At 38.4% G+C, this 23,184-nt stretch overlaps 1 protein-coding gene across 1 annotated transcript; it reads left to right on the forward strand.

Annotated features, from left to right (window-relative positions):
- The first annotated feature begins 7,154 nt into the window (after nucleotides 1-7,154).
- Nucleotides 7,155-22,800, forward strand: LOC124253099 (zinc finger protein 658B-like). Its single transcript, XM_046686813.1, has 5 exons — nucleotides 7,155-7,607; nucleotides 15,125-17,026; nucleotides 17,110-18,354; nucleotides 18,901-19,058; nucleotides 19,387-22,800. The coding sequence occupies exons 2-3, from the start codon at nucleotides 15,703-15,705 to the stop codon at nucleotides 17,406-17,408; spliced, it is 1,623 nt and encodes a 540-aa protein (XP_046542769.1). The 5' UTR covers nucleotides 7,155-7,607; nucleotides 15,125-15,702; the 3' UTR covers nucleotides 17,409-18,354; nucleotides 18,901-19,058; nucleotides 19,387-22,800.
- Nucleotides 22,801-23,184: the final 384 nt, after the last annotated feature.

Consider the following 23,184-nt stretch of genomic DNA (forward strand, 5'->3'; position numbering starts at 1 on the left):
TAAAAACAACACTTCTCCACCAAAACAAGGGTCTACGGACATGATTTCGGCACCACATACGGCGAGCTTGTCGATGACGTTGTGTCAGGATAGGCCGTATGGCGGGACGTCGTGGTCTGATCCCGTGATGACGTAAACGTCTAACTGTGTTGGGGTGGATACGGCGAAGTCCTGGGATGGTTCGGGCAGTCATCACTGCAGTCTGAAACCTGTGGCAAAGATGGGTCACCCTTATCCATCTGTCCTGTCTTGGCGTTATTACACGTGGACGTCCAGAACGTGGCCGAAAGATGACGTCATTTGTGTTCTGGTAGCATCTCACCAGTGCAGAAATGGTGTTCAGGTGGCAGTGGAAATGTGCAGCCACTTGTCATTGAGACATTCCCCCACGGACCATCCCAATTGCCTCATGACGTTGAGCAGACGTGAGCCTTGGCATCCTATGTGTTTCAGTAGCTGTTTACTTTTTTGAACGGTCGCAAGGGCAGAGGTTGGGCTTTCCAAAGTGACTGTGTTGTGTGGCATTCATTTGCTCTGTTTCTCTTTCCCGGAATACACGTGCAACAATGTATTGCACGTCTCAAGGACGAACCCACTGACGTCACGGAACTTGGCATGTGCATGCAAGTTGGATACATGTCACTAATCTCTGAGCTTAAATCCTAATGTGTCTACACAGGTTTGATTAATTTACATTTTAAATTTTTGTATGCACAGTTTCTTAATGTGCCTAGTATACATCTTATGGATGCATCTTGCCAATTCAGATTGGATGCATTCAGTGACCATCAAATCTTATATTTATCCATCACAGATAATCCACAAAAACTGGTGAATTGAGTATTACGTATATCAAATAAATAATTCCTTAAATCATTATAAAATTTACAGATTACTACAAAATGTACTTCATCTTTTATCAACTGCTTATTACAAAGTTGACACAGTCTGTCTTCTAAAGGGCTCACAGGTTTGGTATATCTTCCACTCTCTATACCAAGGGGAAGGTTTCCACAGTGCAGTGATGCTAATAAACTTCTTTGTTGTCTTGGGAGAGACACAGGGGTTCAATTTTTTTCAAAAGCCAATTGCCACAGGGCAAGTGACTTTAAGAAAGTAACTTGTCCTGACTAATTATCCACTTGCCCTGATTTTATGACATAATTATGATGATGTAATTATGAAAGAAGAAATCAACATCGTATTTGATGTTAATGTTTACTGGACTTTTATTGAAAAGTGATAAATAGCAAAGAAAGATAACTCTACTTTAGTATCGTTGCGAAATTTAGTAGCTACATTTTGAGCAGATATGAAATTAAATCAAAGTTTATTTGCAGTTTGAAACCATAAGTGGAAATTATCTAGTAGCGCACGGACAAGTAAGATACCATTATTTGATTGCCCGAAATAAAAAATGACTTGTCCCGGGCGTCGGGCGATGGGATTTTTGAACCCCTGCGACATAGTGAGATGTTTGGATGTCCTACTTTTGTGTTCTATATGTTCTTAGTTTGTTTCCATTCTGGTAACCTTTATCGTTGAACAGTGCCACTTTTGCCTGTCTCTAATATCCATCACTTCAAGGCATGAATTGAGAAAGTCAACACGGTTAGTGTGGGCACAATAATCTAAAACTTCCTTATTTCCATGAATATTTAATGTTTTGATAAATTCGCACACCCTATACAGACATGCCTACCCTTACGCTTTGGGCGTAATTATTACGATTTTTACCAGTAAGTTACGCCATTACACTTAATCTGTGAAAATTACGCTTGTTTGCGAAAATCAATAAAGTGGATAAAATTTCACAGGGAATATTTTTTCATAACCCACTTGTGCAGGGGTTCAGAAATGGCCTTATACCGATAGGAATCGCTTACTCTTAGCATTGTGCTCATTCAAATTAACTTGTAAGGAATTAAAGTATTTTGTGTCACCTGACCAACAATTTTTTATGTATGGCACTGCATAATGATTGGTCACGTGTATTTCTGTCTAGAATCTTTCCTATTCATGTGAATAAACCTTTTTAAAAGTAATTTTTATAGTTATCACATATGTAAGTGTTTTAAGTGTTACACTTTTTAGGTCCAAATTACACTTTTTGACCTCCAGTATTACACTTCGGACCCAAATAGGGTTGGCATCTCTGCCTATAATGCCATGAGGATTTCCCCTTACATGACCAGAGGCGGTGGGGTAGCCAAATGGTTAAAGCGTTGGCTCGTCACGCTGAAGACCCTGGTTCGAATCCCCACTTGGGTACAATGTGTGAAGCTCATTTCTGGTGTTCCCCGCCGTGATGTTGCTGGAATATTGCTAAAAGCGGCGTAAAACCAAACTCAGTCAGTCAGTCAGTCTTACATGACCACTTATGAACTATGGAACACACAGATGTCTCTCTGGAGCTGAGGATTATATGGAAACTTCGGAGAGCTTCAATTTTTATCTTCGTGTCTTGGTTTCTCCATCTCATTTCTCCTCTTATAGCAAAATTTGAGTCATTTCTTCTCACTCCTAAGAAGAATCTACACACTTTATTCTGTATATATCTTATTTCTTTATACATATGAATTACGCACACTTGCACTATAGATAAGTATTGGGTGCACATAACTATCAAACAGTTTTGTATGCACTGCATGACTCAGACCTTCTAGATGAAAAATAACTCCAAGTGCTCTGTTCGCTGCTTTACATATTTATGTATCTGTTTTCTGGTGGTCCCGAAATTGGTTAATCCACATTCCAAGATATTTATATTTTGTACAATGATCAATGTCAAATTTCCCCATTTTAACTGAGTATCACATCAGGGTGTTGAAGCTGTTCTGCAGTGCATAATGTTGTTTTGTCTCTGTTCACTTTTAGCTTCCACTTCTGAGACTACTGATGTAGACAGTCTAGTAGTTTTTGTAAACTTTTCCTCTTTGGGCGCAATGAGAACAATGTCATCAGCATACAAAAAGAATGATATATTGATAGAGTCAATGCCTATTCCACTATGAAGTTCGCTTAATGCATCTGCTAAGTCATTAATACGAGGGACAGTCAAAAAGTAGTTGGCCTGACCTAGTAAATGATACAAATACAGCTGTTTTTATGTTTTATTTTTCTACATATTATCTGTCCATAGGCATAGGAACAGTTTAAAAGTTTGGGGGGAGGGGCAAGATTTCGAAATTGATAACAGGTAGTGGGGTGCACGTGGAGAGAGGAGATATATGAAAAGGACAGGCGAGTTCACTTGCTTTGCAATTTCTCCACAAAGAGTGTCCCAGCCCTTGTCTGCAGCTTTAGAATACTTCACAAGAAGGTCTTTATAATAACTTATTAGGGCTCCTTGCCTTTAGGCAGGAGACCTATTGTAATCGTTCGTGTTTTTTTATTATTATTATTTATTCTTCCGCAGTATTTTGTACCAGCCCTACAGAGAGCACCGCTGGACAGAATGCCTTGACAAAAATCACCCAGATGCCCACCGAGGTGTAGATATCGCGTTTTAAAATCTCAAGGCTGTAGGCCCAATAGCAAAGGGCAGATAATTCAAAATTAATTCAAAAATTTCAATTTCAAATGCAAGTATCTCCAAAACTAATGCTCCAATGTGTGCCAAAGTTCTTGAGCAGATGCGCACTCAAAATGCCTACAATTTCGCCTGGACGGCTCAAGTCGCTAAAATGCACCGTTTGGCCGCTATGTTGAATTGAAGTTTTTGGTGATGTTTTTCAGCAAAATGCTGACTACTTTCCTCCCAAAATGTGCTGCACTGAAACTACAAGAGCTACGGCTTTCAAACTTTGCATACTTTGTGTCTATGCACCTTACTACACAGTAGCATCGTCAAATGTGGCTCTGTGGATGTGATGACCGCCATATTGAACGCTACTTCTGGGCAAAATTTGTCTTCAAACACTTCCACGGGCTTCTTTGCCATGAAAACTTTCCTTATACATTTTTTATGTCACTTCTGAAGAGCGCCATCAAATTTGCTAATCAAAACATCAGTGCAACATCATCCATGTGAATACAACGTATGGTAGCTAAAAGGGAAAAAAAACTATTTGAGACCTGCCCCGAATGAAAGAAAAAGAGTGCCAAACAAACTGAGCCACAACTCCAGGCAGAACACGCCAAATATCACGCAAGAAAGCTTCCAACAACGTTCCAGTCACAATAAATATGCTAACACTCAAAAAACTCAAAGTTTGGACAGATTTAATGAAATAGGGACTTCTTTATATCACCGACGGCCCAGGGATACGTTGCCGAATGTTTCAAAAGTTTCTCACACATTTACGACACGGCAGATTACCCGTGCGAAGCATGCGACAGTCTGAAGGAAAGTGGGAGGACGATTATGTCCGCTTGCAAAGCATGCGACAATCTGTAGGAAAGCGTGAAGACGATTGTGGCTGCTCCTTCACAGGTACTCGCGCTGTTTGTTATCGATTCCCCACAGACGCAGGCAAGTTTTACATGTTTATTCGCTGTGACAGCATGGATAGTAATGGAAAAAAGTCAAAATGAGTTTCATTTCAAAAACATATATTCATTGCAGTGTCATTTAAAAACAGACAAAGTCATAGCACTAAATTTAAAAGCGGCAATTTGTTAGTCGTATTACACATTTACAATTTATGATACAGATCAACTTTTCCTAACGTAGTTCACTATCAGATGAGCGCCCATGCGGGAGAACAAATATCTTCTATAAAGAGACTACCACTGCAAATCGTGGTCCACGTGCAGATATGGGAGACGATGTCAATTTCAATTGACAATGACGAGAGCTAGCGCTACACAAAATTTAAATACAGTGCAGTAGAGGTGTTATATCTTCACTGTAATTCAATCTTTTGTAAGGGGTATGTCTTTAGGCAGCTTTTAAACATCGTCAATGATTGAGTCTTCCGGGTCATGGTAAAAGCTGTGGTCTAAGGGGGCAACCCTGATCTAGCTGAAGGAAGCGCTAGTAAAATCGTTCAACACTGCCCACTCGCCGGCTTTACCATGCCCAAAGACTAATGCGCTTTCGGTAACATTTGGGTTTTGTGCAGTTTGCATGGATCTCAAAACTTCAAAGGTGATCTGTATCGAGGTGTTACGTGTATTCCCAGTATATATACCTGCTCTCGATTCACAAATTCAGTTCCAACAGCCCGAGTGTAACAGTGTGATGGATACTGATACAAACTACTGAAGTACCTTAACTGCTGTAAAATCACAAGTTCACTTGCGTGAGAGTGAGTGAGTTTAGTTTTACGCCGTACTCATCTGTATCCAAGCTGTATGGCGGCGGTCTGTAAATAATCGAGTCTGGACCAGACAATCCAGTGATTATCAGCATGAACATTGATCTGTGCAATTGGGAACCAATTACGTGTCAACTAAGCTCAGCGTGAGAGAAACTGTTGTGGATATTGGTACATGGTACGCAAATAAAGAGTACGGGCGCTTCGTGTCACATTTCAACTTGGCTGTTGTTGATATTTAAATGGAAATGGTATCTACACTCACGAAAATAAACACCATAAACAACCACATAAACACTAAGTACCTATCCCATGCCCACATCTACACATACGCATTCATTAATACTTACAAAAACACAGGCATAGGCATACATGTACAACAAACTCTCCCTTTAACGATAAAGTTACGCTATACTAACCATACTACATCAACACTGCAGAACTGACAGCAATCCTCACTACACTCCACTTAATACCCTCTCTACAGCAAACACACTTCCTTATACTATCCAAATCCCTCAGTCCTATTAGACAAATACACTATATGCACTCCAAATCACGTTCAGACATAATTAACAATATCGCACTGCAAACCGACTCACTTTAACAAAAAATATGCATTTGAACTGTAGTGTTACGGTAATGAATTTTAGCTGAAACTTGTATGAGTATTTTACGTTGGTTTTACACCAGTTGAACCACCAAAGTGAATGCAGTAAAAGAATCTTACGTGCACTAACGTTCTATATCTAATTCGACTTTGTCCAGTGTAATTTTTGTATTAGATCACTGGAAACGTTTGTTGTGTTGTTTGAGATACAATTACTGCTATAGTCATTTATTGTGAATCATAGTGATCTTTGCACCTTTTTCAGTTAAGATTGCCATTTTTAAAAAAAAAATTATTGTCAATTTGATCAGTGGCTTCTTCTGCCTTGAGATTCCTGTTTTACCCGAGACACCAAATGCTATTCTTATATCCAGATCCAGGAATGTAATTCAAGCTTTGCAAACAAATTATCTAATTTTACAGAACGTCCAGTAATCCCAGTTAAAATGTTTTCAAACAGCACCATCAATTTGTCAGAACTGGTGATGATGTCATCAAATCAGTAAAAAGAAATAAATTATTAGCAATTGAACGTGCATTATTCCCTTTCTTCGAATTTCTAATCAAGCCAACAGCTGTTTCCAAAGCCATATGTGCAATTACCGGAATGGGTTATGCGCGAGTTGAGAGAAGACGTGTTTTGAACAGCTCACACAATGGGCATCTGTTTGAACCAAGATCGAGCAAAAATAGGCTCGTTTAATCAAACCTGACAAACGCAAAACGTCGATTCATGGACTTAAAACCAAAAAATCTCTCATCGTGATGTCCCTGAGGCTTCTAGTGCTTTTTAGTACTCTGCTGGTGACATGTGGCTCGGTGGAGGCTAACCCAGGATCGGGACCCCACACCCGACAACAAACCCTAACAGGCGATCGGGAAGGCTCACTGGACATTGCTGCGGGTGGAAGGGAACCAAATGAAATCATCACGATGCTGACTGAAATGAAAGGTGACAATAATAAAAAACTTTGACATGCTTAATTCAAAAATAGACAAAATGGCGTCCGACTTTCCAATTCAACTCAACGAGCTACGCTCCGAGAATAGCGAATTGAGAGATAAATTAAGTTGCATGGAAGATAAGCTAGACGACCTGGAGTCACGAAGTCGAAGAAATAACCTGATTTTCACGGATTGAAGCCGATAGGTGATTCATACGAAACCTGGGAACAAACCGAGGATGTAGTGCGTGATTTCATGGAGGACTCGCTGCACATGAGCAGACAGGATATCAGCAACATCGTGATAGTAAGAGCTCACCGTCTGAATCCTACTAAAACTACTTCACCAATAATAGCAAACTTCATGAGAACATCTGATAAAAGTGCTGTCTACATGACAGGACTTCACTCAAAAATTCCGAGAAGAAAGACGTGCTCTTTCACCCTGGTTTGTCCAAGCTCGAGACGAAAACCGGAGGGTGAAAATCCGACACAACAAACTTATCGTAGACGGAGCTTCTTTTGTGTACGATAGAAGCAAGAAAGACATTGTTCAGGTTGCAGGTAGAACTTCCTCCTTCCCTCATTCACCTACAAGCCAACCCTCTTCATACACCGACGCAGCTTCAGCTACACCACGTGGATCTTTGTTTACACCATCAGCTGATCGACACACCCCCGGAAGCAGATCAACGGCAAGGGAGGCCACTCTCAATCCGAACAAATGAGGAAGTGGCCAAGGCCCTGATGTAAACAAACATGGAATAAATATTCTTGTCTGGAACATTGAAGGTTTGCATAAATACGACAATCCGTTATCTCCCATTAAAGAATATTGTGCCAAGTTCGACATTATTAGTTTCTGTGAGTCGTTCGTACGCAAAGCCAATGAGTTCAGCGAATTTATCGTCGGCTATACAACATTAAACTGTATGCGTGAAAAACTGCATCGGCTTGGCCGATATAGCGGCGGCATTACTGTTTTGATTAAGGACCACTTATTTTCCAGCGGTCTACACTAATTTCGAGAATTGTGTTGTGCTTCTGTTCTACACAACTAGTTATGGATGGGAAATGGACACTATTTTGATATTCCCATACTAGTATTTGTCGCCCGAAAACTCTCCCATATATAAGGGTAGTGACACTGATGGCATGTCAGTACTTGAAGATTATTTGTGCACAATCACTGCGGATCACCCTGACAAACATCTGTTTTTAGAGGGGGATCTGAATGCTAGAATGAAAGACTTCTTCGATTATATACCAGATGATAATATTGACTGTGTGTATGAAAATGATGATTATCCCAAAGATACATTTGATATGCCTCGATCTTCTAGAGATCAGGTTTATAATAATTATGGGAAAAAACTTGCTGAATTATGTTGCACTTTTGGCATTCATGCCTTAAATGGTAGATTAGCAAATGATTTATGTGGTCAATTCACATGCTTTACTTATAACGGTTGCAGTGTAGTTGACTACATGCTAGCTTCTTCGTCACTATTCCCTTTCATCACGCAGTTTAATGTCGGCACACTAGATAACTCCTGTCACTTTCCACTGTCATGCACACTTAACAGTAAACTCCCCTCCACTGCTTATTCTAATACGCTTACCTCAAACAGTAATGTACAAGAGGGTAAACAGGATAAATGGACAAAATATATGTGGTGCAAGGATGAAAACAGTGCATTCATTACAAACTTTCGGTCATTGTTTAATAATCAATACAGTCATTTAAATGCCCTCATCCATAACAATATCGACCAAGCACTTTCACATTTAGTAACTCTTTTCCAGAAAGCAGCTGATCACACAAAAACCGTATATAATGGTTTATTTCCTTCACAAACAAGAACTCAACCACCTTGGTGGGATCAGGACTTAGAAAACTTAAAGCATGACAAATATGCAGCACTCAGAGCGCATAGAGATCACAATGCAGACTTTAATATCTTCAGACGATTCTGAACTCTCTTCAAATGTACATTCAAGCAAAAAGATTAAATTTCCAAAATAAACAGAAAGATAAACTAGTAGCAGCAAGCACCAACCCTAAATTATTTTGGAAAACACTTAAAATTACAGATCTTCACCACAACTTTCACCCAATATCACATGCCAACAGTGGACAGATCATTTCTCAAATCTGTTATGCATTAATTCTTCGAAAAACACACCAGAACATTTACCTTCACCTTTACAATCTACAAGCAACAATGATTCTTTTTTGAACCAACCATTTTCTGAACAAGAAATATCTACAACTATTCTCTCTTTGCCAGTCAGTAAAGCCCCTGGTCCAGACGGAATTGCAAATGAATTTCTAAAGAAGTCGAGATGTTTCATTGTTCCTACTCTCACTGTTCTTTTCAACAGAATTTTATGACTCTGGCTATTTCCCTCCCAGTTGGGGTAAGAGCATTATTTGCCCTTTGTTGAAATCTGACGACAAGAACGACCCCAATAATTATCGTGGTATATCCCTCATTGATTCCCTTTGTAAATTATTTACATCAATTCTAAATAAAAGATTAAAAATCTGGTGTGATTTAAATAAGATCATTTGTCAATATCAGGCTGGCTTTAGGGAAAACTATTCTACAACAGACCACATTTTTACACTTCAGGCTGTCATACAGAAATATTCATGTAAAAAACAGGGCAGATTTTATTGTCTTTTTATCGATTTTTCAAAAGCTTTGGAAAATCTTAAACATGATATACTTATAGATTCTCTTCATAAGGTTGGATTAGATGGGAAGTTCTTAGATATTATCACATGTATGTATAATTCACTCTGTGCCTGCCTGAGGGACTTTCTAAGCAATTTTCTTGTAATGTGGGGTACCCGCCAGTGATGCATTTTAAGCCCTCAGATATTTATAATATTTATTAATCATTTATGCACAATTATGCAAAATGAAGGTGGTAAGGGAATATTTTTCAATGCTGTTTTTAAAAATCTGTATGCCCTTATGTTTACTGTTGATGTTTCGGCTCTTTCGGACACTTGTATTCAACTGCAGAAAAAGATAAATGCCCTTGAATTATTTTGCGAGGAAACAGGAATAAAAGTAAACCTTAAGAAAACAAAAGTGGTTGTTTTCAGAAATGGTTGGCCTCTTAGATCTTATGAAAAGTGGTATTTTAATGGGGAACAAATAGAAACAGTATCTTTTTATAAATATCTTGGCATCATATTTACACCAAAAGTTGTTTGGTCCAGGACACAATTATGTTTAGCTTCTCAAGCTAGAAAGGCAATTTTATCAATTAGTCACTTTCAAAGGAAATTCGGAAACATTAACTGTACAGATCTATTCAAAATTTTTGATGCACTGATCACACCAATATTATGCTATGGATCAGAAATATGGGGAACTTCCTATTGTAAAAGTATTGAATCGGTACAGCTTGATTTCTGTAAAAAGTATCTGAAAATAAATAGGTCATCTTGTAATTCCATGGCCCTGGGTGAATGTGGCAGATTGCCCCTGCAACTTAATTATATGACCCGAGTAATCAAATATTGGTGTAGATTGTTACAACTTCGTCATGACAGATTACCTTTTCAAAGCTACCTTATGCTCAAGTCTTTAGATGATAGTGGTAGAACTACATGGGCATCAAAAGTTAAAAATCTTCTGTTTAATTTTGGTTTTGGATATGTTTGGTTGAGCCAAGATGTTGGTGATGTAAAGATGTTTATAAGCTTATTTAAACAAATATTATCAGATAATTTAAAACAGTCCTGGTACTCTTCCCTGAGTAATTCTTCCAAATGCAACTATTATCAGTATTTTAAATCAGCGTTAAATGTTGAATGTTATTTATCGTTTAACCTTTCTACACATTTAAGAGCTGTTTTAGCACAATTTAGGTGTAGTAATTTTAAAATAGCTGTAGAAACTTGGCGTTATAACAACACTGATTATGATCAAAGATATTGTATATCATCCAAATCTAAAGGTCTTACCTATATTGAAGATGAATTCCATGTACTGTTCATTTGTGAGTCCTATTCACACCTAAGAGAGAGGTTTATTAAGAAATGTGTTAAAAAGCCTTATACTGTATATTCTTTAGCAAATCTTTTCAAGAATACTAATGTAGACACTGTAAAATCTGTTGCCTTGTATCTATTTTATGTTAAAAGGATTATTATAAACACACATGAAAGCACATTGTGCCCCTGACTACACTGAAATTTCCTTTGAATGTATTTTGGGCCTATGGCCTTTTACTGAAAATAAAATCTGTCTCTGTCTCTATGTGCAATTACCCATACCATACAACACAATCCTTAGTATCTAACCCTCAAACATAAGAATTCTAAGTTTAGTTATGAAGTATTTCTCATTACTGACAGTGATATGATCCATATGAGCTACAGCCTTTACTGCTTTCGACATCTGCATGACAGGTACCAAATGGCTAGAAATTGTCCAAGCCAAGGAGCCCTCGCCGTTGCTTGCAACTATATTTCTCTTTATATTTGGTCTTAAATATCTGAAAAATAAGAAATTGGAGTCACTGTCATTTTTTCTTTATGATAATCATATTTTGGGTGCTGACAAATAGAACAATAGTTTTATACTATAAATATATTATAATTACATTCAATAACAAGGCAGAAGTGAGCACAGCTCACATACCCCCGCTTATAGTCTGATCGCCTTCAATACCATTATTGAATACCAAAATAACATTTTAGGAAAACTTTCAATTTTGGCATCATGCAACTGAAAGCCAAAACCCACACTGGCACCATACGGGTAGGTTCCATGCCAAATTTGAAGTTTGTAAGTGGTATAGTTTTTGAGTTATGCTAAGGGAAACCATTCCGGACGCACGGACGGACGGACGGACGGGCGGAAGCGCTATATACCAGGTATGATAATGCAGCCATTCATACATGAATTCGGCTGTCAGATAAAACCAGCTCTCTCACTGCCAATGTATGGATTTGAAATTGTGTCTTATCATTATTGTTTAGATTTTCAATAAATAAATCAAACAGCACCTATTATACTTCAAATATGGCTATTACTGTAAACTAAATGTTACTGTATAGACTACACTGTAATGTCAATGTATGTTGTCAACTTACCGCTGATTCGAATCCATATTGGCTGTTAATAACAGCCTGACTGCCTTGGATTCTATCATAAGCGGAAGAGTTTTTGGATCATGTTATTTTATCAACATTACCAGAAGTCTGAATTTGTGTTTAATTCTCTATTATGGTCCCTAAAAAAAATTCCAGCTTGTAAAAATATGGGGGGGCCGCTGACCCCCCTGCCCCCCAGTTCCTACGCCTATGCTGTCAACCTCTAGCAAATTGGTTGTGCTACGTTCCAGCCTTACAATCCCTATTTTGTTTGAAATTTTATCTCCAATATGCACCACAAACTTCAGGTAACAAAATATGCAAGAAACATTTTGTGTGTTTGATATAGGTAGACATCCGCTAGAATCAAACTTAGATATTAGAGTGCATAAAAAAGCAATTTGAAAGTACAATCGCTTGTTAAGTGATTCCCCCTTCATGTTATATGAAACAGCTTGTTTTGGAGACACTACCCATCCCCTTTCAGACGACGAAATCATAAAGACATAACTTATTCTAATGTTTTCACTTTTTCACACATGATGCTAAATGTTCAAAGTAAATACTGAATGGTCACACAAGTGTCAACTCTCAGTATATTGTAAACAGGGCCAGCTTGAATATCTGGACACAATGTTTTTGAAAGACTAAATGGGGGCGTCCTTAAAAGAAACAGCCCCCCGACTAAAAATGTATCAAGCAATCCAAAGCTTTGACTCTTGATTATGAAGGGAAGTCATCCAATACTATACTTACATACATTATCTCAGGGCATACCATTATCCAAGAGGTACTAAATGACGGATCGTGTTTCATTTTCTGCATTTTTTCTAGAAATATTATACCCCAATGTGTTGTGATGACTAATATCTCGTTAATCACATCACCCACAGATGTGAATTTCTTTTTACGGCTTTGCTAATGATTCCTACAAACTAAAATGGAAGCTTTCCAAACATTGGACATCGAGAATATAGTTAGGCCGACTACTTTTATACCGACCCTCGTATGCATTGAAAATAGGGTGGGTGACAGACAACAACCTTAGTCAAGATGCTAGTCTGTTGCCAGGCAATGGAGTGCGTGAGGTTGTTACTTATTTGCTCTGAAGTGAAAGGGCAGATTTGTTGTCGGCTTTTTCAGCAGATGCCACCATTGCAGTTTAGTTAGTATATGCAGCCTCGGGGTTTGTGAGTAGTCTGGTTGCTGGTACCTCGTCCATTTGCCTTTGTCTACAAAGTTTTGTCAGAGTAAAATGTCAATGTTTGTAGTTTTTCTGAGAAGCCGGCTGATGTGATGACTAATCTGGCCTCAGTAGGGGGTGCTGATCCTGATTGGCGATGGTTCATTTTTGGTGGGTGTTTTTTTGTCTTGTTGAGAGTTTAGCTATGGTCTACTCAACAGACGATGAAAGTGATGAAAGTTCTCTTGAGGTGATCTATCTCAGTATCTCAGTATGTAGTTGGACGTAGTTGGATTGGGTCACCTAAATATTGAAGATTGTTCATAGTTACAAAGCTAACTGTGACAATTAAAAAAATTAAAAATGAAAGAAAGACTTAAGTGACTTATGTACGTGTACAGATAAGCACTTAGGTATAAATGCATTACACTTGCCCCTTCCCCCATATTTGATTATTCGCAGCTTCTGTCAATTTGTTATTTTGAGGATTATTTTGTGTTGGTGACACACATGTTTTTAACAGGACACCTACATGCCATACTGGATTAGGTTCCAAGCCCTAAAACCCTAAAAATAAGCTTAGTTATGTACCGTTCATAATTTATTACTGTGAAGATAGGTTGGGGTGGGATGGGGCGAGGGCACGAGGGGAAGGGGTGGTCAATTCCATATACAGTCAAATCTCGATGAGCCGAATGCTGGTGTCTCGAATATTCTGCATAACTCGAAGTACCTGTCGGTCCCGACCAATCACTGTTATAGTTGTCATCATTTGAATACCGGTTACACGAATTTGTCTCATAAATACACACGATGACTCGAGAAGGAAATTTGGTCCCATGAGATTCAAACAACAGCAATCTTGTATACATAAGCCGAAGTCAGTCAATGAGAAGTTGATTGGTTTACCAAACTGATCCAATTAACAAACCAGCGCTGCTCACACCTTTGAGCCATTGACGGGTAAGTTCAAAAGGCAGATTAGTGATTTTACGGAAATCACTGTCTGCTAATCAGACTGACACTTATAAGGTGTCCCTATTAGTGATAGGAAATCATTTGGTAAACAAATGCTTAGGGGGAGGAATTAGGACTGGATCATGTTTTTTCTACCCTCATAGACATACCTGTGTCTCGAATACGTCGATAAGTCGAATGTATTACTTGGTCCCCAGCGATTCGACTCATCAGGATTTGACTTTACTTGCACTAGGGAGAGGTCAGCAATTTTGTACATGACATGCAGGGAGGTCGCTTACTTGGTACATAAATGGTATAGTGCATTATTCACACTGTACATGCTTCCCCATAAACATCATCACCCCCAATTGTGTATGTATTATTTTTTCCCGATCATAACCTGAAAAATATGTTTAAAACTTATTTCCCCACAAAAGATTCTGTTTGCTGGATTTAAAGGTGCTCCAAGTGTTTAATGGCGTCTCTCCTTATGACATCTGCAATCTGAATGATATTATCATGCAATATTCATATGTAATTAAATTTATCAAAGTTAGATGTAATTATGTTCTTGTGAAGACATTTGAATTATTTCAATGCAGTGTTTTGTAAACTATAGTTATGCTGATGACAATATTTGGGATAAATGGAACAATAATCGAATATATTTATTGCTTTTAACCAATTTTACACAATGGTGTATGTCACCTGTAAACCGGTTTGCAAGATATTTGTTTGTTTTTTGTTTTGTTTTGACAAAATATTAAACTTGTCATAGCCCGTAAATATTTAACGTCAGTAAAACTTTCGATATTAAACAGCTGAATACAATCCATTATGAGACTATATGGAGGATTATTGTACATCCTGTCATTGGCATTTTCCATACTGAATGTTGAAAATCACTTCGCTAAGTTGTATATAGTGTGTTGTGTGTGGGAAGACAATGTTACAGTATCAGGTTTGTTATCATGCAACGTGTCATACCATCATATTGTGTATGGTTCCTAAGAGTTAAGAGTGTGACAGTGTTTCTTATGTTTTCAGCAAACACAAGATCCACAGATTAATGATGGAAGTTAAAACCCAGGGAATCCTTTCCCGGTCACTGAAACAAATGGAATCTGTTGAAGGGGTTTGCTGAGGAGATTCCAAGAAACATTTTTTTTATTGACAACTTGGAAATAGGTTTATCTCATGAAGGAACCCGTTAAATGGAACCCTGGAAACAGATGGTTTGGAGTGATCTGACAAAGCAGTCTCACATACATGTTGTGATAGCACAGAGACATTTTCTAAATCTCATGTGGGGCGACAGGGTAGCCAAAGATTCCCCAGTATGGGCACAGTGTGTGAAGCTCATTTCTGGTGTCACCCTCTGTGATATTGTTGAAATACTGCTAAAAGCGGCGTAAAACCATGCTCACTCACTCACTCATGATCACTCTAAATCAGCTGACTTGAAAAGGCACATCGACTGTCATCGTGGAATTAAGACTTATCAGTGTTCTGAATGATGGAAAACATTCGCACCATCAGCTTATCTTCAGTCACACCTGAGGATTCACATTCAAGCCTTATGAATGTGTGTAAAAATTTACACTGTTGGGTAGTCTGAGAAACACATGATGACTCAAAGTGGAATCAAACCTCATCAGTGCATTGTGTGTGAGAAAACATTTACACACTCAAGTGCCCTTCAGACAAACATGAGAATTCACACTGGAATCAAGCCTTATGAATGTGTTGAATGTGGGATAACATTTGCACAATCAAGTAGTTTGCAGAACCACATGAAGATTCACAGTGGAATCAAACCTTATGAATGTGTTGAATGTGGGAAAAGATTTACACATTCAAGTAGTCTGCAGAATCACATGAAGATTCACAGTGGAATCGGTCTTCATCGGTGCAGTGTGTGTGAGAAAACATTTACACAATCATGTAACCTTCAGACACACATGAGGATTCACAGTGGAATCAAACCTTATGAATGTGTCGAATGTGGGAAAAGATTTACACATTCAAGTAGTCTGCAGAATCACATGAAGATTCACAGTGGAATCGGTCTTCATCGGTGCAGTGTGTGTGAGAAAACATTTACACAATCATGTAACCTTCAGACACACATGAGGATTCACAGTGGAATCAAACCTCATCAGTGCATTGTGTGTGAGAAAAGATTTATACAATCAGGAGAACTGCAGGTACACATGAGGATTCACACAGGAATCAAACCTTATGAATGTGTTGAATGTGGGAAAACATTTGCACAATCAAGTAGTCTGCAGAGACACATGAAGATTCACAGTGGAATCAAACCTTATGAATGTGTTGAATGTGGGAAAAGATTTACACAATCAAGTAATCTGCAGAATCACATGAAGATTCACAGTGGAATCAGTCTTCATCGGTGCAGTGTGTGTGAGAAAACATTTACACGATCATGTCACCTTCAGACACACATGAGGATTCACAGTGGAATCAAGCCTTATGAGTGTGTTGAATGTGGGCGAAAATTTAGACATTCCAGTAGCATGCAAAATCACATGAGGATTCACAGTGGAATCAAACCTCATCAGTGCATTGTGTGTGAGAAAAGATTTATACGATCAGTCGGACTGCAGGAACACATGAGGATTCACACAGGAATCAAACCTTATGAATGTGTTGAATGTGGGAAAACATTTGCACAATCAAGTAATCTGCACAAACACATGGCGATTCACAGTGGAATCAAACCGTATGAATGTGTTGAATGTGGGAAGAAATTTATGCAATCAGGTAGCCTGCAGAAACACATGTTGATACACAGTGGAATCAAACCTTATGAATGTGTTTTATGTGGGAAAAAGTTCACATGGTCAAATAATCTGCAGCATGTGAAGATTCACAGTGGAATCAAGCCTTATGAATGTGTTGTATGTGGGAAAAAGTTTACAAAATCAGGTAACTTGCAGGCACACATGAGGATTCACAGTGGAATTAAGCCCTATGAATGTGTTGAATGTGGGAAAAATTTATACAATCAAGTAATCTGCAGAATCACATGAAGATTCACAGTGGAATCAAACCTTATGAATGTGTTTTATGTGGGAAAAAGTTAACACGGTCAAATAATCTGCAGATGCATGTGAAGATTCACAGTGGAATCAAGCCTTATGAATGTGTTGTATGTGGGAAAAAGTTTACAAAATCAGGTAACTTGCAGGCACACATGAGGATTCACAGTGGAATTAAGCCCTATGAATGTGTTGAATGTGGGAAAAAATTTACACAATCAGGTAGCCTGCAGAAACACATGAGGATTCACAGTGGCGTCAAGCAGTGAAGACTTACTACTGTGTTGGATATGGCAAAGGGTCTACAACTGTATGCGCCCTGCAGAAATACATAAGGAGTCAAAGTGGAATCCCGTCTTATCAATGTGTTGAATGTGGGAAAACAGTTGCACTGTCAGATACTCTCAGCCAGTAAACACTTCAGAAGATTCGCAGTAGAATCAACTTATTGTTGAGTTTCAGTGTTATGTATATAATTTACGGTGCATATATTTTGTCGTACATTTTTATATTCCCATCCCAACAAGTGCATGTTTTAGCACAAACTAAGTCATAATCGAAGCTGTGAAGTATACAATCTTGGGTTTACCAACTCAGGCACACTTGCTTGAACAAACCCAAAGTACTCACAGCTCTCTCCTTTCTTGTTTCAAAATAAGAAACATTATTCTTGATGTTATTTCTTTGTAAATATGTGTAGAAAGTGTTTGAAATGAGTTTGACGCAATCATACAATGTTAAATCACTTTTCGAAATACCTACCATTGTAAATGCATGTTCAAAATAACCAATTAATTCTTAGGCACTGTCTAGTTAAGTCTATACACATTGCATCGTCAGCTTGTCCTTTTTTGTCCTTATGTAAATATTTCTTTTCAATGTTTTGAGACATGTGTATATCCCCAATAGTAGTATAGGAAATGACAGTTCCATTACAGATACCCCTGAGGGGGTTAGATCTGTCTTTCCACATCACCTGCCCGGTCCGTCCAACATGTACATGTGATGTTATGGGGTTCACCTTCTTTGTTAGCCACTTGGTAGATACCGTATGCAGAGACCATATACCGAGGGACGGGCCTCAGAACTAATTAGGAACTGATCACTGCCGCACGAGACAAAGCGATCATTACCATGATTACCGCAAGGCTTTGTGAGATCTGCGATATTCGAAGGCTCACATTGGTGTTTTTACCTTCATCTGTATCATCCACGGTAAGTTAAATTACTTTCATTTGATTTTGTAAGAGATGACTACCATTTATTGTAAGTATCTCACAAATGTATGGAGCACATACTATCTTCGAAAGGAATATACCATGCACTGTGGTGATCCCCTTTGTTGTGATCTAATAAAATGGCTTCCTTCAGCGAAATCAGCACTCTTTTTCTGTATGCATTGATATGAAAAATAATATGTTTTTATCTTATGATGGGTTTTGTTCGATGATGTGAAAAACACTAGCCCACGCTAAAACGTTTTAGGATATCGCTTAGCAATTGTCCTTTAGTTAAAATCAGCAATTTTCAATATCAAAACAAATTTGAATGAATATTGTCCGGGCTTCAAATTTATTACTGTATTATTTACTTCCATATTTTCATATTATTTCCCCTTGTCACAGTTTGCGTCACTGTTCTGTAAATGTATGTTCTGTATACTAAATATTCCACTGTACTGACATTCAGTGAAAACACTGGGTGTGATCATGTAAAGTAGAAGTATATGTTTGGCTTACATTTGATTAATTGTTCTTTTAGATGCCACGATACAAAAAAGGATGCATTGGAAGGCGATCTAAGCGTTCTGGCACTAAGTCTAAAAGTGTGGATCAGCAATCAACTATAAGGGATGCAGCTTCACCGACCACACTTCATGACAACACAACATGTCTACCAGGAATATTGGATGACAATATGTAAGTACTGTGTGCATGACAATCATTGTGAAATAGATAATGCACAGTGATTGCACTTCAACCAAATATCAGTAAGCTTTACAAAGACTTGATTAAATATTGTGTAGCGAGTGAGTTTAATTTTACACCGCACTCGGCAATATTCAAGCTATATGGCAGCGGTCTGCAAATAATCACCTCATACGACAAGCATGGCCAATATTCTAACCCGGACCTTCACGGGTAAATGTTGTATAACATCCATGAATATGCAAAAATGTTTGTTGTTTGGAAATCTTTATAAATTGAGTAGTATGATTATATTTTAATATCTTAATTTTTGTTTCAGTGTTAGACAACTACAGTGGGGTGAAGCTTGGGCAGCTTTTTACATCAGTCCTGCTGAACACCACCAAGAAGCAGTTGCAATTGAATCTCACAGTCATGGTGCATCAACAGATTCTGACAACTGCTCTGCTAATGCGTTTTATGTCCTTGTGGGCAAGATGTACCGGTACAACCCTGATGACAATCTGGCTGGACGATGTTGTCACTGGCATACTGCATCACAGAAGATACCAACAATACTCATGTTTGAAAAATACTTTATTTGAAGAGTATGACCAACTTGGAGACTTCACAATTATCCAGACAAAAGAGGATGTGATAAACTTAGCTCAGTTTTATGAGGGTTCTGACTTAGCTGTTCACAGACAGAAAATTGGACATGATCATGATTTTTGGATTGGTTTACCCAAGTTCTTTTCAACTCTCAAAGATGTCAAGAAACTGCTGTCAAAGTTGTCCTCTTACCATGTCTGCCTCGGAAATTATGAAGACAAATACAGCCATTTTGTTCAGATAGGTGTTGGGTTGAGTCAGACTGCTGGTCCCGGCATATCAGCATATAGAGAATGTGACTTTGGTGTAAACATCAACGGCATTGAATTTAGCTCAACCATCCGGTCAGCACGTTGTGCCCTGCTAGCTTTTGGGAAAACGAGATGCGAACATTGTTGTAGGTACCGTTCTACTCTCAGGAAAGTACTGTCCTGCAATAGTGTATCTCCTAAACCATGTCAGCCACACCCTCACAAACTGTCTCATAAGACACATAAGCACATGACAAAAATGGAACTTGTGAACAAATTTCAAGCTGTTAAAAATCACAATCAGGCACTTAAGATCGAATTAGGTCAACTGAAAAGAAAAGTGTTTCATACAATTGGGAATAAAGGACTAAAACTAAATACTACTAGCGATGAGGACTTGAGACACATGCTAAAAGAATACAGCTCTGAGGTACAAAGAAGTTATCCGGATGAAAACTCTCTGCAAAGATTATTTTGGGAACAACAAGCAAAGTATTCAAACCTAACCGACAAACGTTCCATGAGATGGCACCGTATGGTGATCAAATGGTGTCTTTACTTGCGGAGCAAGAGCAGAAAAGCTTATGACGCTGCACGGAATACAGGTTTTATAAAATTGCCAAGCAAGAGAACCCTATTTGATTATTCCCATTCTTTGCCCAGCATTCTTGGATTCCATCCTGAATATGCTGAACATCTGATGCAGGAAGCAAAGGCCTTTGGCATGCTGGAGAGTGAAAGTATCAGAAGGACTCGTATATATACGACAGATCATCTGGGGAATTAGTTGGATATGTGGACCTTGATAAAACTGGTAATGAACTGCTACAATTGGAAGATTCATTGAAGGAGACTCAACCCCAGTTGGAATGTGTGAGATACCTATTAACTAATGGTGCTGAATATGTCTTGACCCATAGATTCAATCAGGACCCACTTGAGGAGCAGTTTAGCCAGTATAGACTAAAAGGAGGGGCAAATGACAATCCATCAGTGTACAATGTTAAGCACATGATTTCTGAGATGCAAGTTATAGGTTCATCAGCTCTGCAACCTATCAGAGGCAATATTTCACAGAAGAGAGGTGCAGCCGTAGCCATTGTAACTGTTGATGACACCCCTATGCCAAGAAAGAAACAAAAGCGTTTGAATTAAAATGGTCACGTGTTCATTCATTAACTCATGCATAACATGACATTGAAAGGTTAAATTGTGGTACGGCGACTCAGCATCAGGTGTTTCAATAATGTTACAACAGTTATTGTAAATACATAATATTTTCACAGTACAATCTAGTTTGTGTTCCCATGTTCCTTTAATGTTCCCCTGAGCGATCTGCTCCTTTTAACTCCTTTGCGATTCTTAATCCCCCTCATTTCCTTCTGGAGCTGACGTTTTGAGTATTTAGCTACAGCACCTCCACGTACACGGAGAAATAAGTCCACAATGAACTCCAAGAGCTTCAGTCCATCCTCACAGGAGAGTAATTTGTGCCAGTAGTAGGAGACCATGTAGCTTGACATTACTGTCTCTGTAAGTTTATCACATAAGAGAAAGGAGGCGCACAACTTTAAGTTGAACATGCTTTCTAATTTCAATTTCAAATGACCTTATAAGTAGATAGAAATTGTCACTTGGGAATTTTAGACCCCCTCTGTTCATTTTCTCTGTCCACTTACTAAACCTGACAATGTACTCTTCTTTGGAAGTTGCATCAGAAAGTAAAAAGAGTTCTGCAAGGTGTTGCTCTATATCCATTCCAAAGATAGCCCTTTTCTTCAACAGAACATGCAGTATGTATCCCGATATATAGTACAACACTGCCTGGTCATTGTCACTGATTGCTGATGCTGTTTGATGCGACTGTTTCTGAATGGATTCTGACAGGTGCTTTAGCATGTTCCTCAAGATGCGATCCAACAAGCACTGTGCAAAAATGTGGATAATCCTGTGTGATTCACTTGTCACTTCGACCAAAATGTTGTGAATGTCTGATTGTGAGTCTTCATTAAGTCGCATCTGATGAAATTTCATCCGTGACTGTTCTCTGTCAGACGAAAGGGAACAACCTTTTCCAAACTTGTCAAAAACTGAATGGAATTCCGGGTTCAGAACTGACACTAGATTTCTGTGAACTGTTGGTCTGTCGCTGCACTTTTTGCAACAGCAACAAGATGAGGGCCATTCAATGAACATGAAGCTTCGTTCATAGGATCAAGGATTATTGTTGATAAAGACTTTGGTAGGACTTCTGTAAGAATACCCCGCATGTCGACATCTGTTGGCAAGAAAACTGGTGTGTTTTCCTCTCTACTGTGAGTATCCGTCCTGTCTGCTGAAGGGGGGTTGTCTTTGTTTTTGACAGTGGAGCCCAGTCGATGTTCATGTGCTAAAATGAAAAAAAAGTATTGACATATTCAAATGATGCATATTGACTGATGACGTAGCATTAATGTGAGAGTTTCATTGGACTTCACCAAAGATAGTCAATATATAATTTAAGAGAAAGTATGTTAACTCATGGCAGTTGCTGAGGTATACAGTTAATATGAAGGAAATAGTGGAATTACCGGTAAGAAATGGTGGCCTGAGATAAATCATTTAAATATATTATTGTTTTCACTAATGTGAAGTGAACACATGCTAATGGTGACAACCGGGATGAAACTACATGTAAGTATCTGAGAAATGTGTATAGTTTGATCAATTTATGATCAGTGTCACTGTTGGAAGAAATGTGTTAAAATTGTGTACATTTTGTAAATATTGAAGATGCCCTAAGACATTAGCATATCATTATTTGATTTTACAAATCGGAGATTGTTTTCGGTACCTCATATGGTACATATATATACTCTGATACATTGAATAAATTGAATGCTTACCTTTAATAGCTGATCTGTTGTGTTTCTTGGTAACATGACCACGAAAGCCCCCCATACTCCGGTAGGTTTTACTGCAAAGTGGACAAGCATATTGCGATGTATTCTCTTTTCTGTGATGATTAGGAGAGGTGGTCGATGGAGCTTTGTCATCTTCAGATCTGTCAAAATGCATGTCATCACCGCCAAAGCAATCCTCGTCACTCAGACGTTCAGTGTCACAATCTGTATATTCGCCAAGTAGTAAGTCTAAATCCAAATCATCCCAGTGAATAAAGTCGTCCATATCGAAGATAATGGTGAAGTAACATGTTCGTTTTTCGCTTATAAAGGGACGTACATCCGACAGCAAAAACATTGTTTACGGAAAGCCGGAAGTGTAAATAGTCTACA

The sequence above is a fragment of the Haliotis rubra genome, unplaced genomic scaffold (genome assembly GCF_003918875.1).
Source record: "Haliotis rubra isolate DU_JTF1 unplaced genomic scaffold, ASM391887v1 Scf531, whole genome shotgun sequence".
NCBI lineage: Eukaryota > Metazoa > Mollusca > Gastropoda > Lepetellida > Haliotidae > Haliotis > Haliotis rubra.